At 34.5% G+C, this 19,186-nt stretch overlaps 1 protein-coding gene across 1 annotated transcript in view; it reads left to right on the forward strand.

The window, feature by feature from the left end:
• Nucleotides 1–852: 852 nt before the first annotated feature.
• LOC149773270 (uncharacterized) overlaps nt 853–19,186 on the forward strand; it is a 68,228-nt gene continuing 49,894 nt past the window's right edge. Inside the window, exons 1-5 of the mRNA XM_089946542.1 lie at nt 853–904; nt 4,787–5,596; nt 9,535–9,804; nt 14,176–14,691; nt 18,142–18,248. Of these exons, the coding sequence (XP_089802668.1) occupies nt 853–904; nt 4,787–5,596; nt 9,535–9,804; nt 14,176–14,691; nt 18,142–18,248 (1,755 nt within the window). The remainder of the gene's footprint in view (nt 905–4,786; nt 5,597–9,534; nt 9,805–14,175; nt 14,692–18,141; nt 18,249–19,186) is intronic.

Here is a 19,186-nt window from a genome sequence, read left to right on the forward strand (position 1 = left end):
TCAAGGCCAGGATATACAGCTCTGGTTCTGTATGAATTTACAATCTAGATAATTTCAGGCGGGATAATCATGTTTGACTTTTCGGTTCTGTACTGACATTGCCTGATACTAAATCTCTTAATTTCAAGATTCAGTTTAGAATTAATGAGAATCTTATAGGTGTGAATCTGATATTCTGATTGATCAGCCGATATATATGTAAATAATTTTGCAAACTAATATTCTTTTTCAAACAAAAGCCTTGAGCAATAGCGTCTACTTTAACATTTGAAAAGATTCACCATTGACAGTGTTTTTGTCCAGGTAAAATAATATTTCTTAGGATCATTACTTGTTCGCTAATAATTTGCATCTAAAGCCTGGTGCCTGTATTGTGTTATGAAGTTACGTCATGTCAGTATCACTGTTACACACTGTATTGTGCTATGAAGTTACGTCATGTCAGAGTCACTGTTACAGACTGTATTGTGTTATGAAGTTACGTCATGTCAGAATCACTGTTACAGACTGTATTGTGTTATGAAGTTACGTCATGTCAGAATCACTGTTACAGACTGTATTGTGTTATGAAGTCAATTCATGTCAGTATCACTGTTACATACTGTATTGTGTTATGAAGTTACGTCATGTCAGAATCACTGTTACAGACTGTATTGTGTTATGAAGTCAATTCATGTCAGTATCACTGTTATAGACTGTATTGTTTTATTAAGTCACGTCATGTCAGTATCACTGTTATAGACTGTCTTGGTTATGAAGTTACGTCATGTCAGAATCACTGTTACTGAATAAAAGTGAAAACAATTGTCCTGGAAGAGCAGCAGAATAGCAGCCTGAACAGCAGCTGCAGCTATGGCAGATGATGACATTAAACTTGTCCGACTTGGGAATCTGGAACCAGCAGGTAGTGTAACAGATTATTCGCTTATTTAATCAATAATATGTTTCACATTTATTTAACGATCTCCTTAGGTGGCTAGAGAACAACACGTGTTATCCTTATTATCAATAGTTTGACTTGTGATGGTTTAAATGATAGATTTATGTTACATTGTGATTAATTACTAATAATTCTCCTGGAAAGCCAATACTAATATAATTGATATATTGAATATGACAAAGTTCGTGATAATTATAACAATGATGACGATAATAATAATAATAATTATACTACTACTACTAATGGTAATAATAATAACAATAATAATAATAATAATAATAATAATAATAATAATAATAAGAATAAGAAAACGAAGAAAACGAAGAAGGAGAATAAAGTCCGTAATATCTAGAACAGAACTTTAACTTTCATCGACTTAAGAGCATCAACGGACTGAATAACTAACTGAAAGGCAGACAGATGAAAGTGTCGCCATATTAAAAACCTGTTATGATAATACAACAACAACCACTAAATAAGACATTATGAAAGGCAGACAGATGAAAGTGTCGCCATATTAAAAACCTGTTATGATAATACCACAACAACCACTAAATTAGACATTATGAAAGGCAGACAGACGAAGGTGTCACCATATTAAAAAACTGTTATGAGAATCCCACAACAACCACTAAATTAGACCTTGTGAAAGGCAGACAGATGAAAGTGTCGCCATATTAAAAACCTGTTATGATAATACCACAACAACTACTAAATTAGACATTATGAAAGGCAGACAGATGAAAGTGTCGCCATATTAAAAACCTGTTATGATAATATGACAACAACCACTAAACTAGACATTATGAAAGGCAGACAGATGAAAGTGTCGCCATATTAAAATCCTCTTATGATAATACCACAACAGCCACTAAATTAGACATTATGAAAGGCAAACAGACGAAGGTGTCACCATATTAAAAAACTGTTATGAGAATCCCACAACAACCACTAAATTAGACCTTGTGAAAGGCAGACAGATGAAAGTGTCGCCATATTAAAAACCTGTTATGATAATATGACAACAACCACTAAACTAGACATTATGAAAGGCTGACAGATGAAAGTGTCGCCATATTAAAATCCTGTTATGATAATACCACAACAGCCACTAAATTAGACTTTATGAATGGCAGACAGATGAAAGTGTCACCATATTAAAAACCTGTTATGATAATAACACAATAACCATTAAATTAGACATTATGAATGGCAGACAGATGAAAGCGTCGCCGTATTAAAAACTTGTTATGATAATACCACAACAACCACTAAATTAGACATTATGAAAGGCAAACAGATGAAAGTGTCACCATATCAAAAACCTGTTATGATAATACCACAACAACCACTACATTAGACCTTATGCAAAGCAGACTGATGAAAGTGTCACCATATTAAAAACCTGTTATGATAATACCACAACAACCACTAAATTAGACATTATGAATGGCAGACAGCTGAGGGTGTCACCATTTAAAACCCATGTTATGATAATACCTCAACAACCACTAAATTAGACCTTATGAATGGCAGACGGATGAAAGCGTCGCCATATTAAAAACTTGTTATGATAATACCACAACAACCACTAAATTAGACATTATGAAAGGTAAACAGATGAAAGTGTCACCATATCAAAAGCCTGTTATGATAATACCAAAACAATCACTAAATTAGAGCTTATAAAAGGCAGACAGATGAAAGCGTCGCCATATTAAAAAATTATTATGATAATTCCACAACAACCACTAAATTAGACATCATGAAAGGCAAACAGATGAAGGTGTCACCATATTAAAAACCTGTTATGATAATACCACAACAACCACTACATTAGACCTTATGCAAAGCAGACTGATGAAAGTGTCACCATATTAAAATCCTGTTATGATAATACCACAACAACCACTAAATTGGAGATTATGAAGAAAACGTTTTCTACTCGACTTGCTCAGTTTAAATTCTGTTATTAGCTTTGAGCCTTGTTTGTATAAAATAAATAGTTTCCACTAGTCTTCCTCAATTTAAATAGTGTTATTAATCCTAACCTCAGTTTAAAGATACATGAACAGGCAAGTGGATTACATTTGAGATAAATATGGGTTAAAACAATTGTTTCTAGTACATTCGTTATCAACTTAACACCTCTTTTAAGCTTTATAGTCATCCGGTCGGTTCTGTTTCATATTCATACCGGATAGCACAATCAGGTATGTAGGTTTAATGATAGGGAAGTAGAACTTTTGAAAACATAAGGTATGACCTTTGAGATAGAGTGACGAAATTAATATTGTTCCAGATTTTGGGGAATTTAAAATTTTCATTTTCGATAAATCATTGATGAGCAGGAAGATGAAGCGCGATTTATACTTGTGACTGTTCTTATCTATGCATATGTGTGCATTGTTTGCTTGATCGTGTTATACGAGCTATATGTCTTATATATGCATATGTGTGCATTGTTGCCTTAATCATGTATACGAGCTATATTTCTTATCTATGCATATGTGGGCAGTATATTCATACGCGTAAAAATTGAAAGCTTGTGCCATTTTGAATATTTTTGTTTTTTCTCTGTGTATTAATTTCTGTAAATGTAGTAGCAAATGTTTGGAATATGCATTACTTACCAAACCTTCTTTCAAACATATGTTAAAAGCCTGACTTAAATATAATAATGTATATTTGTCATATTTTAATTTTGTATTATTCTTCCAATTGCACACTACAGCGAATTCCTATGTGTAGATCATATTTCGTTATAAAGTGTACGATTAAGAGCTCTTGTTTCATCGGTACCATTGATAGTGGTGAGGTTCGATGTGTTCCTGCACTGTAGAGTTATTTGACACATACAAACTTTTTTACTCATTGTATTTATCATAGACATTAGGTCAGGGTGCTAAATCAGTTTCCATAGTAAACCTAAATAACTCCATGATATTCAAAATGTAATAACTTTAAATTTCTGACTTCTCATCATCAAACCTATATTCGTCAGTGTAGACGAAACCTGGATTACAGATTCTGTGTAGAGAAAATGATGAGTCGTGGCATTTTATTATGGACATGTGTTTGAAATATTTGCATTTAATTTCGCACAATAGAGTCATATACTAATTTCAGTAACCATTACCGCTCCGGTGCCCTAGTGGTTAGAGCGTCCGCCTCGGATGAGGGAGGTCGTGGGTTCGATCCCCGACCGAGTCATACCAGAGACTTATAAAATGGTACTAACAACTACCTCGCTTGGCGTTCAGCATTAAGAGGTTAGTGTTAGGACTGGTCTGCCTGGTGTCAGGATAATGTGACTGGGTGGGACATCATGCTACATGTCTGCGGCATGATGCCCCAGTGCTAGACATCACTATAAACTGCCACATTGCAGACATCGTAGCGATATGACTGAAAAAATGTTAAAGCTACGTTAAAAATCAAAATCACATCACACACATCAGTAACCAGGGTTCCAAACTCAAGACTGTTCAAGGACTGATATTCCATCACGAAAACAATGTCTATTTCTTTTAAGCTACTACTAGGATAATCTCTCAAAATATTATTTTTCCTACAAATAACTTTAATTATCAGCCAATCCTAGCCACCTATTCCCATATATAAATATTTCATGGTCACCAATTTCCACGCTAGTTCCAATATTTCCTTACAATACCGCGTGTCCATATGAAGTAGTGAGGCATATTATATATATATATATCGTCCAATTTAGTATGAATAGCAATTACACCAGTCGAAATGACTCACAATGTGTAGCTTTGTTCTTATTATGCAGTGCATAAGAAACCACACATATGATAAAATGTATCTCACTTCATCCCCTAGGTGGCCATGCTCAGCCCTGGTACACTGCCATAATTTGTTTATCCTGCAACCGTCTTTTGTTGATAGACAGCCATGATACTGCATATAATGTACGCATGTATCACCGTGATACTGGAATTTTGATTGCTATATCCGAAAAACTGCGGGCAAGACCCTGGGATGTCTGTGTATTGGATGGGAACGAATCTGAATTTGCCGTGTCATTAGATGATGGAACTGTTCAAATAATGTATGTTGAATCAACCGAATCGTCGACTGTCATTAAACCGGGGAGGAGAATACAAACAAAGCTGGACGAATGTTATGGAATGCGATCCCTACTATCTCAATGTAATCTTGTACTAAGCGGTGTATACCAGCAGATGTTTTGCTGGTGTCTTCTCTCTGTTTTAGACGGAGAGGTTGGGACCATACGAAGGGTATGCGAATACAAAGGTTTTGGTGGTTTCTTGTGTACAAGTAATGATCAGTGTGATGTTTACATATCTTGTTATGCTGGTCTGAATACCGGAGTGTACGGATATCAAACGAAGACTGGGAAACACAAGTTTACCTATACCCATAGTGACCTAGCTAACCCCAGGGGGCTTTGTGTGGACAGCAAGGGCTACATATATGTTTGCAATTGCGGTTACCCTGCCTGTATTCACCTAGTGTCACAAGAAGGAGAACCAGTAATTGTGTTTAAAGAAGGGATTTCCCCATTTCCTCTTGCTATTTATTTGGAAGGAAATCAAGATGAATTCATCGTAACAAGCTTCAAAAGCAATGACCTCTCGAGATTCCGCATAGAGTGGAGGGATACACAAGGTAATCAACAGTTTTTACTTAATGTTTAACATTGACACGCAGAAAGATAAATACAAATGTATACTTGTTTCCAATTACCTTGCTGACCTCATGAAAAGGAAACTAGAAATAACAACTCGTGAGCGTTGTTAATCATGTTCGCTGAGTTCATTCTTTCGAAGTCTTTTAATTGACAGAAGCAATAGCACAATCCTTCCATAAAGTTATTTATTTTTACTTTATGGTGTGGCTGATCTAGAATTTTATGTATAAATGTAGGCTATGCTGTTCTTGTTAAACAGAACAATACGGTATTTTTCATATGCATGTGCATTTGGGGTATAGGGTTTTTGCAGTATTAATTGGATCCCAAAAATACGTTATCGGTTGATTTAAACGTTTGTTTAAAACTACTGCTAAGATTATTTTCACAAACATGACCAAATAATCGTCTGTTTGAAAAGTGACACGAGGTATTATATATTGCATATATTTATTCGTATAGTTTATCGTTTCTTTTAATCCTACGCGTGAAAACTTTAGTGAATACACATGCATTGCAACATTATATTTAAGGTGTTGTGGCACTTACATTAACTGGCTTGGCTTTTTGTATAAACGCCTACTGAATGGAGACGTAAAGAAGGTACATCATTACAATCCAACATACTATCGATTATAATTGTAGGAATCTTGACATTTAAAAACGGTTGACCTAAGTGGATACCCGCCAAAATCTTTATTGGCAAGACAATACAAAACCTTAATTAAACTGCGGTTGTAGAGTTTACGACAAATGAGGTATATAAGAACCTAACATGAATTTAGCGTGTGATGTAACAGCATAATTATTATAGGTATTACAAAATACGGAAAATATACTGAAAACATGAAATTTGTCAAGGGTTTGTTACATGTACTAATGAATTGATAGCGTTTATGTATATTAATCGCGGAAAAGTAATTACATTCATCACAAAAATAGCAACACGGCAAGAATCATAATTAAGGTACACTTAAATTTGATTTGATGAGCAGTTAAAATGAATATTTCTAGTAATTTTGTATTGAATAAAATACGAATTATGAAAAAGATGGATCCGGATGTTGTGAAAATCATGAAGGTGTATATGTTACAATTTTCTGCAAACAAAGCATACTAGCATATAAACTGAACAGCAAATACTACAAAAAAAACGTACAAATTGAAATAATGAGAAGTATTAAATGCGTCCTTTATAGCTTTATCTTCAAAGGGTGAGATTAGTTAAGGCATGGTTTCAGAACTTGTAAATTTATAAATAATAATAATATTATTATTATTATTATTATTATTAGTAGTAGTAGTAGTAGTAGTAGTTAACGCAAATAACATCAATGAAGACAATATTACAAATGCAAATACGGTAATTTAACACATAAAAACAAGCTGTAAATAATGAATGGTAAAGACGCATTGCTAAATCTGTTCCTAGAGCCAAAAGAGGTAAAGTTTTAGAACACTATTGTATGGGATCACTCTGTCACTATGTCCAAGTTCAATGGACACTTCGTTCCAGGACGTTGGACCCTGGTATTTTAAACAAAGTTATCCATATGATTTCGATCGTGCAAATAATGAGTATAATGAGATTACAATTGTGAGGAAAGGGACATAGTTATCTAGAAGGGTGATGTCAAACAGGTATTTTGTACTAGAGGCAGTCAGCGAACGGTAAGATGCATAAAATAATGTTGTTAACCGTCATAGCTATAGAATCATGTGAACTCGATTCGAGTCAGACGCCATGGCTGCTTGAGTGCTTAGAGTCAATATTTCCTCGTCTAACCTCTGTTATCAATACTTCTCTCTCATATGAGTAATGCCCATCAGTTTTCAAAAGTTTTGCATTTGATACTGAAAATGTTACAATCCTCACCCTCGTGAAATTGTCTGCGGCATTGTACGTAATATATCATTATATATTCCTTCACTACCGTCTTCAGTATATGTTTGATATCCACGAAACAGCCTTATTATGGTTCAAATCCTACGTAGTGAACAAAAACCACAACGTGTATGCGTTAAAGGAAAACTTTCTAGCACAGCTGATCTGTGTTTTGTGTTTCCTCAAGTCTTTGTTCTCGTTCCATTTCTCTTCATTACAAACACCTAGCCGCTCTCAAGTGGCAGAAAGCGACCTCCAGAGTCTCACGGATGATACTCAAATACACAAATCGTGCTGTCCAACTGAAGCTGAGGCTACCATATAATGCGTTTCTGACATGAAGTCATGGTCTACATGTAACAAACTGAAAATGAATGATGATCACCACGCACAGACTTTCATATCCTTTACCTCAAATAGTAGTCATCAGCAATACTAACATTCAATTTGCACAGTCAGTAAAAAACTTTGATGTCACTCTTGACAGTAGGTTCTCATTACACAAACATATAATGGACATATACAAGGTTGCATGCCTTTAGTTGAAACGCGTCAGCTCCATTCCGTTCCAAATTTTCATTGGGCTTATGCCATTAAAACAAATGCATGCCTTTAGCACTTTCAGGACTAAACTATTGTAATTCACTTATATCTGGTTCGTCTCAACATCAACTACAAAAACTTCATAATTTTAAAATGCGGCTACTCGAGTCATCATTTAGGCACGAATAACTGAGAATCGCGACCCTTTCTGTATCTTTCACTGACTACCAATTCGACCCAGACTCAACGAAAATTCTGGCTCCGATCCATTTTAATTTCCTAATGAACACCCCATCTAGAGACTCGCCTTCCTTTTCGAACACTCAACATTTAATCACTAACACTATTTATGCGAAATCATACTGACAGCGTTATTTTGCGTACTAAGTCTCAGCTCTTTGGACCGAATTGCCCGTAGGACTTAGATAGAAGTGCACTATGATCTCATTCAAGAGTGTTCTTATAACCTCACTATTTTGAAAACAAAATCAAACTTAAAGACTTAATATATTTTTCTTCCTTCCTTATTATTGGCATTTGTTGTTCCGTAATTTTATTATATATATTTTGTGTATTCTTATCGGTATGAATGTTTTTATGTGTTATTTAATACTGCTTAGAGCTTCTAAAGATAATGCGCTGTACTGAGTCCAGAATATTATTATTATTATTATTGATGTTTTTGTTTTTGTTGTCGAAAACGTATATAAAAAATTATATGACATTTTTCTCTTTCCATGTTTTGTTAAATCATTGTACCAGTAAAAGTATAAACATGTATACAATTAAATCATCGTTTTCTCTGTCTCATAAGTAATGCAAAAGAACATAATGTACGCATAAGAAGACATATTATTCACGGTCTTTCTGTGGTAACTACCAATGTATTTTTGATATCCTTTGGCATCACAATAATAAAAGCAGGAGATCACCAGTGTAGAACAAAAGACACACAAATACATCTAATATGTGTCTTTGGTCTGTAATTTTAATGTAGCTTTACTAATTTGTTTCGGTCTTATCGCTACGATATATGCAGTTTAGCAGTTTAAAGCGATGTCTAGCACTGGGACATTTTGTCTCAGAGATATATCATAGTGTCCTCTCCAGTTACATCATCCTTAGACAAGGCCGACCAATCCTAACACTGACCTCTTAATGCTAAGCGCCAAGAGAGGCAGTGGCTAGTACTACTTTTATATCTCTTTGCTATGATTCGGCCGGGGTTCTAACACGCCCCTTCCCGCTCTAGCAGACACACGTAAATACGTAAGTCACCAACAAGCCAACCCATTTCCAAGCCTAACTCAAAGTAAATCTAAACCACATTACATATGTAGCGTATGTGTGAGATTATAAATGCTACGCTTGTGATAATTAGGTTCATACCATGTACCTTGCAAATTAGGGGGTGTCAAAGTACGAAACTATCCAGTGAGACCTTATGTGATGACTCTGATACCAGTTCAAACAATGTTTCTCTTTTAGACACTGCAGCGATCCCAGTAGAAATTTTGAGAATGGACGCCCGATCAATTCGTTTGTTCAAAGAGGCGCTGAAAGATGGGGAAGTAAGAGTCTACAATATTCGCATAATGGTTGTGGGGCACTTGGGTGTGGGTAAAACAACCCTGATTAAGCGTATCTTAGGGGAGGAGGTCAACATCACAGACAGAAGAAGTACCGAGGGCATTATAGTCCATGTTCATTGCTGCAGGGTATCACGGGATACATTTAAATGGAGTTTAAATAAAGGAGGTATGCCTTTTCAATTTGAGTCCGATACCTTATTTTCATGTATGAAGATTTGTAATATTTTATATTTACCTCTTGGTCTTTCTGTATGTCAATCTGTATGTTCCTAATCGCTCAAACCACTTGGTTTAAAGTAAATAAAAGTTATTTTCCCCATCTATAAGATATCATTTTTGGCTATCTTATCTCGTATAGTGGGTGGGGGAGAGCTAAGGTCAAATCCACTAAAGTTATACGATAGCAAATTGTGTATTCTTTGTTTCTTAAACACATTTTTAATCTATTTAGGCATACGTTAATACACAGTTGTTTTGGTTTTAATCCCCTCGACAACTATCTTGATGTGAGAGTATGATTATTAAAATAGAGGGCTGGTTATGTTATTATGTATTTTTCCAAAATTCCGCTTTTGTTGAAAAAGGACGGAATGTTCACCTTTAGATAAAGTTGCATCCTTTGGAATTCTTCATATAATTTGAACAACTCTAAATATCGTAACCCAGGTGAGCATTTATATAGTCATCATACAATAAACGATTCCTGCAAGAGAGAGAGACAGGTAATTATAATACATTCGAAACATTTACAACCTGCGTGGGGTGTAGGTCAACGGTAAGGGTGAGATAATGGAGTGGGTTTGTTATGTAGTCCTGATAACGAGCATTATTCTTCCTACAGAGATCCAAATAACTATAACGCATTCAGTGCAATTGTAATTGTGGTTCATTTTATACTCACTGCACATTATATCAAGTGTTTGGTGTTTACTATTGCGTCGTGTCAGGTGGTATAGCTTCTGTCTTAATTAAATCATTTTGCATTTGGTTGCTTGTTCTTTAAATATTTGTCTCTCGGCTGATAGTTTTATGTTTTATATCTTCCTAGATAAGTTATACTTTTGTAAGCCTTGCCACTGGTGACAGGACGATGCTCTTTCATAATAACACCTTCACCATGAACTTGATGCTGTCACACTGACTACAAAACTTTGCAACCAATATGTATCTGAATGTGATGGATCATTACCATAATCTACGCGTAACATGTTTTTGAAAATCTTTTGTTTCAGTTAAATCACTAATTAATTAGGAGACTTAAAAATAGCATGTTTCATTAACAATTACTTTGCTCAGTTAATATATTATTGTCATCTGCTATTGCTAGTTATCTCAACAATTTCATCAGAAATTATGTAATTTTCAAAAATTAATAATATTTTCCTTCATCTATTCGGCTTTCCCAAAGGATGATTTAATTATCTATTTATACATTTATAAAGTTGCAGTGTGCTGGAATTTAGCATATCTCTTATTTAGTGTTCAAATGTCTTTTATTTCACAGTTTCTAGCAAATGGTTCAGATAACGAATTCATTCTTTGTAAATGTGAAAAAAAGATTATCTGTGTTGTGTTGAAGTAAACAAGAGAACTATATAGTTCTGTTTTTTGCTCGCCCATCTATATTGTTGTGACTGGATGTTGAAATAAATGTTATTTTATCACCTTGAGAACAGTCAAGTATTCGCCTATAAAACTCTTTTATCATTTATTTAATCCTAGAAAATAAGTGACTATATCTCGAAAGAGACTTAATTTAATTGATGTCGGAAAGCATTCGACTTGATTGTATTTATCTTTCACTCTGATGTCATCGATACAAGCGTATTTGAACACTAGGCTGCCGTAGTAGTTCTGTGTTCTAGTATCTCATATATGTTACATGCATATTTGGAAGTTAGTAAACCAGATTCAAGAATGTAAACAGGGCAATTAACCGTCGTTAAGGTATCAATACCGAATTAGGACTTTGTTGGGGAAAACCGCATTTCATTTTGAGTGATTTTATTAATTTACTTCTTTCTTTTTAACAAGCGATATTCATGAAGCTTTAGACTGCTGCCAGAATGAATTGGGTCTCTCTCTCTCTCTCTGTCAAAGAAAACAATTATATGATGTTTATTTTGTATTTAATAGGAAAAGAACTGCCAATTGTGTTTTCTTCTGCCAGCAGATACTACTACTAGTACTTCTACTACTACTACTAATCTTTTCATAATTATATTATTTCACACTATTCACAACGGCACTTACAGTAGTAACAAAAAGGACAGATAATAAGGTAGGAATAATAAAAGTCAGAACTATTTAATTTTATTAATAATATGCAACAACTTTAGATACGTATTTATTTGTATGCACATGTATAAAAGAAGCAACCTCTGATATTACCTCTCTACACATATATCTCCAACAAGAAGCAACCTCTGATATTACCTCTCTACACACATATCTCCAACATACTATAGCTTATTAAAGAATACTTTGTTTTATTGTCATTTGTAAATACGTTTGGTATACATGTATAGGGCCAGAGTCGATATACAGTATCCTTGGATTGAATAGAATAATTCAATATCGTGTGGCAAATTGAAAATCACCAAGAAAACCACCACGATAGGCATATGGTGTTTTATCGATGTAATCGATGTAGAGTCCCAATCCAATAACACTGTTTGACATATTATGGACACATATTTATTTTATTCCTGCAATCAATGTAATCATTGTAAAGCTCTATCAAAGCACATACCAAATGAACGATGCTTACATACCAAGTTTGGCTGATCAGATACTCGAACTCGGAAACATTGTTGAGATGTGTGAGTGAGTTGTTCAGGCTATCGCCTTAGATACACGGCCACTAGCCCTCCACAGAAAGGAACTGAAATTTAGCCACTAGCCCTCCACAGAAAGAACTGAAATTTAGCCACTAGCTCTCCACAGAAAGGAACTGAAATTTAGCCACTAGCCCTCCACAGAAAGGAACTGAAATTTAGCCACTAGCCCTCCACAGAAAGGAACTGAAATTTAGCCACTAGCCCTCCACAAAAGGAACTGAAATTTAGCCACTAGCCCTCCACAAAAGGAACTTAAATTTAGCCACTAGCCCTCCACAGAAAGGAACTGAAATTTAGCTGATTTACTCAACATTCAGTATTGATCTTGTTTAAAATTGATATTAATGGCATCGATCACAAATTTGCTTTTGAAACAAAAGGTGAAACAAACATGTCACGTAGGACTCAAAAAAAGGTAGGGATACCTTTTCATTTAGCTAGAAATTAAGAAGTGAATGAAGTCTAGGGTAAATTGTATCAGGAAATATTAAGTTGATTTGATGGAGACGTGAGTGATCGTGAAGGAAGAGAGAAGCTAGGATAGTGAACGCCTGGGAGAAAGCAAGTGAGGGAAATTGGTTTGGAGTGAAGTCTGTACATTTGAAGAAGATATGAGTTAACTTGAAGGAGAAGACAGCGAGAAGTAATTAATTCGTGTACGTGTAATTGTGATATGACTTATATATAATACATGATGTATTTAACGTGTCAGCCCCAAATTATTGCACGATCTACTCGTGTTCTGACGTCAAATATTGGTGTGTGATCCTGTAAATTTATTAATAATGTATTTTAAAGAAAAAGAAACCTTTGGAAAGGTGTATTGGAGATACTGTTGACAAACGGTAATAATCAAAGCAATACATATGCATATTTTGTGTAGAATTTTCAAATATCGATTATTTACAGAATCTTTGAAAAATATATACACAGTTATTTATTGATATATTTATTTACTTGTTTGCAGTCTTGTTACTTAATACTTTTGTATAATTCCGGATTTGAATGTGATTCATGGTTGTGCAATAGGGAATATAAAAAAAATCATATTTATTCGGGAAAGTGTGATTAAAATCTTTGCATAAACTTCAAACGGATTGTATGATTCTAAAATATGTATAGGTAATACACAAAGAAGATAATACAGCAAAGCATAATTTGTATCAATTTGCCTTCCACAGAAACATATAGTTTTGTCAAGTTCTTTCTGGTGAAAGGTAGAAGGCTGTTCGAAGCAATAATTGTGTCAATGTTCCTTACAGAGAAATTCATGCCGCTAGCAGAAGCATTAAATATGTCACAGAGAAAGACATGCGACTGGCCAAATCATTGAGTCCATGTACTTGACTCAAAAGGCATATGAGTGCCTATGCAATATTTTTTTGGCTGAAGTATTATTTGAGTCAATGTGTCTTTATCATATTCAAACATCTGAAGAAACTACATGTTCAAACTATTTTAAATAGTTATACATATAACATCATATTAGAGTTTCTTTTAAGCGTCCGTCTTTATCCCCTCTTACACGTACACATTATATTTTCTGATAACATTATTTTGAATGCTTTATGATATACAAGCTTAGCAAGCAAATCTTCATAATAAAATATTAAGCAAGCCTTTAACTGTCATCATTAACTGCTGATGAAACATCTTATTTGAAGTCAATATTGATTCGGTTCGGTGCTTAATTTCAGATTCAGAACAGAACTTGCGGCTAAAGCGTCTAGCTGATGTCATGAATGACAAATTACAGAAACTGAACTCGATGGACAGAAGTGAGGAAACGGTTGCAGGCAATCTACATCGGGACGTAACTTATGAAATTGATAAAAAGCCCCACTGGCAGGATGTTGGTCAAGATATTCCATCTGGTTCTACTTCAGAAAAACTCACTTCAATTGAAAGCAAGAATCAGACTAAGGTGGAAGAACCCGACTCACTAATAAGTGAGGTAGAAGATGAGCCAGCAGTGGAACTTTTGAAATTATTGCGAGATAAGGCTGATAAATTGAAGCAAGAAACAGATGAAAATGTGCCTGTCACAATAGCCGACTTCGCTGGTCAGTACTCATTCTACACAACACATCAGACATTTCTAACAGAACGGGCAATATACCTGCTGGTTTCAGATATCAGTCAGCAAGTGACTGATCCAGTGATAGATGAATACTATTTTGATATTGAGGGGACAAAATTATGTAAAGTGTACGGTAAGTTTAACCATATACAATATTAGGAAATGAACACATAGAATGTATTTCATCCATCTGACTCACGATGGGAATGTTATTATTTTCTCCCCTCAATATGTTTATGTAAGTGCATATCGAAATGTATTGAACCACCTGAGCTCTTGACAGCTTTCTGCCTTGTGTTTGCCATTTAATACGAGTGCATATCGAAATGTATTGAACCACCTGAGCTCTTGACAGCTTTCTGCCTTGTGTTTGCCATTTAATACGAGTGCATATCGAAATGTATTGAACCACCTGAGCTCTTGACAGCTTTCTGCCTTGTGTTTGCCATTTAATACGAGTGCATATCGAAATGTATTGAACCACCTGAGCTCTTGACAGCTTTCTGCCTTGTGTTTGCCATTTAATACGAGTGCATATCGAAATAGTATTTAACTACCTAAGCTCTTGACAGCTTTCTGCCATGGGTTTGCTTTAACGTCCACGCTTATATTTATATTAGAACCAGATTAGATTTCAACTAAATTAGTTTTGAACTATTAAACTAAGCAAAGGCGTGGACAGATTTGATAACACCCATTTTTGCTGATTTCTTAGAGCTTTGGATTCTGATTATCTTAGTATAGGCATGGTTCATGCAAAACATTTTTCACAAAGATAAATATGTATAGTATAACTCGAATTAAATGTTTATGAATCGTCATCACATAAATAGCTTGGAAGTGGTCAGTTATTAGCATGCTACCCACAAATTACGCTCTTTGAAGCATAATTATAGCTAATACACTAGCGTCAGTACACACTAAATTCCATATATATGGACAAGCCAACGTTAGTTGCAAGGAGAACATAGCAGTCACTTTTTCAGTGTAGCAGTTTACATAAACGGGAATAAGACATATCATTCACTTTCCTAGTGGAGACATTGACATCAAATGTTTATTAACGTCCATGGCTTATCGATACACATTTTCTAATGCGTTTTGATTTTCAAACCAGCACCATTGAATCGTATCGTTCACCTCTGATGCAAGAAAGTTGCATCTGCTGCAGCTTATAGCACCCCAAAAGGATCACAGAAAATAAAAAAAAATGAAACCATTGCTATTCTAAACTGATTGAATGATGGGTAACCCGGTTTAATGAGTAGACCGCACTGATGAGCAAAGAAAGCAGGAACTTTGAATTTCATTTGCAGTCATATATGTCTTAATGATTTTGATTAGCTTGGGTACACTTCTAGAGAACATGGTCAACCTCAGAAAAAGAAAACATGGAAGTGATGAAATATTCAAGAAGAAACGTTACGTTTATTTTCAACGAAACGGTAGATGAAGGTAATTCTTCTTGAACTAAATTTCTAAAATAAATTCTAAAGCGGAATGGTTATTAAATTATGAAATAATCAAGAAAATATTACAATGAATAGGACAAGAAATTGTTATGTTATCATAAGAGATGGCATGAATCATCGTGGATAGGATAAGAAATTGTTATGTTATCATAAGAGATGGTATGAATCATCGTGGATAGGACAATAAATTGTTATATTATCATAAGAGATGGTATGAATCATCATGGATAGGACAAGAAATTGTTATATTATCATAAGATATGGTATGAATCATCGTGGATAGGACACGAAATTGTTATATTATCATAATGGTATGAATCATCATGGATAGGACAAGAAATTGTTATATTATCATACGAGATGGTATGAATCATCATGGATAGGACACGAAATTGTTATATTATCATAATGGTATGAATCGTCATGGATAGGACAAGAAATTGTTATATTATCATACGAGATGGTATGAATCATCATAGATAGGACAAGAAATTGTTATGTTATCATAAGAGATGGTATGAATCATCATGGATAGGACAAGAAATTGTTATGTTATCATAAGACATGGTATGAATCATCATGAAGCTATGGTAATTCATTCCACATAGCTCAGGTTTTGACAGCCATATAAAATGTTTGTTTCTGGCTTCATCAAAATACTTCTTTGAAGATTAGGTGTTAAAAATATATATTGGCATATGTTTCCTAAACCATTTTATGTATTTTTCTTAATCGTGAGCTGAATCTTTATGGAGTTATGCCAATTTTATTCGGCAGGATCATTTCTGGAATCTTTGATATCGGGAGAAATGTCGAAGTCACATGAACACACCCATTAAAGTTTCGATAACATACGTTCTTCCTTTTTATTTGCATGTATGTCCTGTACCTCTTGACGGATTTCCTTTACACTTAAAATGAAAGAATTATAAAACTATACAATTCATGTTTTGCACATGTTCTTGCATTTTTAATCTTAGGATAGCAGTCCAGGTTTTATATCAATGTTTTGATGATAGGTTTTACATGCAGGGTTAAATCGCTTGTTATGAAATCCCTTAACAGACGTCCACCTGTGAATATACCCTGCTTAATGTACATATATTCTGCCCAATGTACATAATAAGTGTCCTTCGTCGACTCATAACAACCTCGGATACCTCGAAGTTGTCAATAATACAGAGGATCACCATTTTTTCTTCACTAGAAGCAAATTGATTTTGTAGCTAGACCTAAGAATGTCTCGTTTGATGACTAAATTGATCCGGTTTGAATATTTCAATGACATACGTAAATGACTCTGGAAACCTACCATTTTATTGCTTGGGTTAATTTGTGTGAGTGATTAATCTTCATATTTAGCAAGAAGGTATACTTTTACTTAGGAATTCGTTTTAATTGACTCTCTATAATACTCAGTCCCAAGTGCTAACGCCTTAGTGCTGTGAACAAGGACTATAGAGGCAAATTCTAGCTTTGTGAATGTTTGTCCTTTTTGCATTTTAGAAACAATATTTTAGGGACACCACATAATGGGTGTTAATCTTCTATTTTGTTTAAATATGCTACAGTCTTAACTTAAAATAATGTTATATACTGAGCACATGCATACGTTAATGGATGCATACTGCTAGTGCATATATGTTACACCACACTTTTAAATATATATTACATTATAAGACTTTATAGACAAGATGTCAGAATTAATTCCTTTAATCTCAAAGTGTTGTGCAACGTCCATCATTCGCTCGACATGCGCCAATAATTGCTGCTTGCAACTTATAAAAAATCCCTAGACCAATTTGATCGACACTTGACACAATCCATCATCCAATAAAGGATCTTTCAAGTTTAAATACATATTGCCGATCTGAAACCAATTATGACCGAGGTTACCAAAAATAGATAAAACGTAAATTCCAAAAACCGCTGGTCTTTACTTGATTCACTTATACAGAATTATTATTGCAATAAGGCCTTTAAAATGTTCATATATATGATGGTAAAATAGTACTTCTTGTGAATACAATATGTCAGTGATGCAATAAGAGACAGTAATTATTTGCATTCTCTTACTAACAACATTTTTCTTGCTTATCCTCCTTCTTTAGAACTTGTTGAAGTGTGGATGAACTCCATACATTCTTGTGCATCATCACCCGAGGCAGATACTCCCCCTGTGATTCTGGTGGGAACTCATGTGGATAAAATTCAACAGGTATGTCTGGTGATATATAATCCCAAACAGTTGCACTGCAATTATGGTTAGAATTCATGTAGATACAATTCAACAGGTATGTCAGGCGATACATACTCGCAAATAGTTACACTTTAATTATGTTGCGATCTCATACAGATAACATTCAACATGAATGTCTGGTGATACATACATATAGTTACAGTATACTAATGGTTGGAACTCATGAAGATAAAATTCAATAGTTATATCTGGTGATAAATAATCACAAATAGTTACAAAATAACTATGGTGGGAACTGATATAGATAAAATTCAGCAAGTATGTTTGGTGATACATACTCCCAAATAGTTACACTATAATTGTGGTGGGAACTCATGTAGATAAAATTCAACAGATATGCCAAGTGATACATAATCCCAAATAGTTACATTATAACTATGGTGGGAACTGATATAGGCAACATTCAACAGGTATGTGTGTGACACATAATCCCAAATAGTTACACTATAATTATGGTGGGAACTCATGCAGATAAAATTCAGTAGGTATGTCTTGTGATAGATAATACCAAATAGTTACACCATACTTATGGTGGGAACCCATATAGATAACATTCAACAGGGATATGTGTGACACATAATCCCAAATAGTTACAATATAAGGGTGTTAACTCGCTATGAAAATGAGATGGCCGCTATCGCTTAACCACCTTGAAGCAGCTGTTCCGTTTTTATGGCCGTTTTAACGATATTTGTGCTTGTTGCCTGTTTTCATCTTCGTTATTGTGTTCATTATGTATTGGTTGTTAAATTCGTATGTTTTTCTTTATCTCCTTGTTTTGGAAACGAAAATAATTGGACTTTTTCTCAGCTGTCTTGCTGTCACACTACATTGTGCTCTAGACTAAACGAACTGGGACGACATTCATCATTACCTAATGTAAACAGAAGCAAAAA

This window comes from Sinohyriopsis cumingii, unplaced genomic scaffold (assembly GCF_028554795.1).
Source record: "Sinohyriopsis cumingii isolate HCF-2022 unplaced genomic scaffold, ASM2855479v2 utg000721l, whole genome shotgun sequence".
Taxonomy (NCBI): domain Eukaryota; kingdom Metazoa; phylum Mollusca; class Bivalvia; order Unionida; family Unionidae; genus Sinohyriopsis; species Sinohyriopsis cumingii.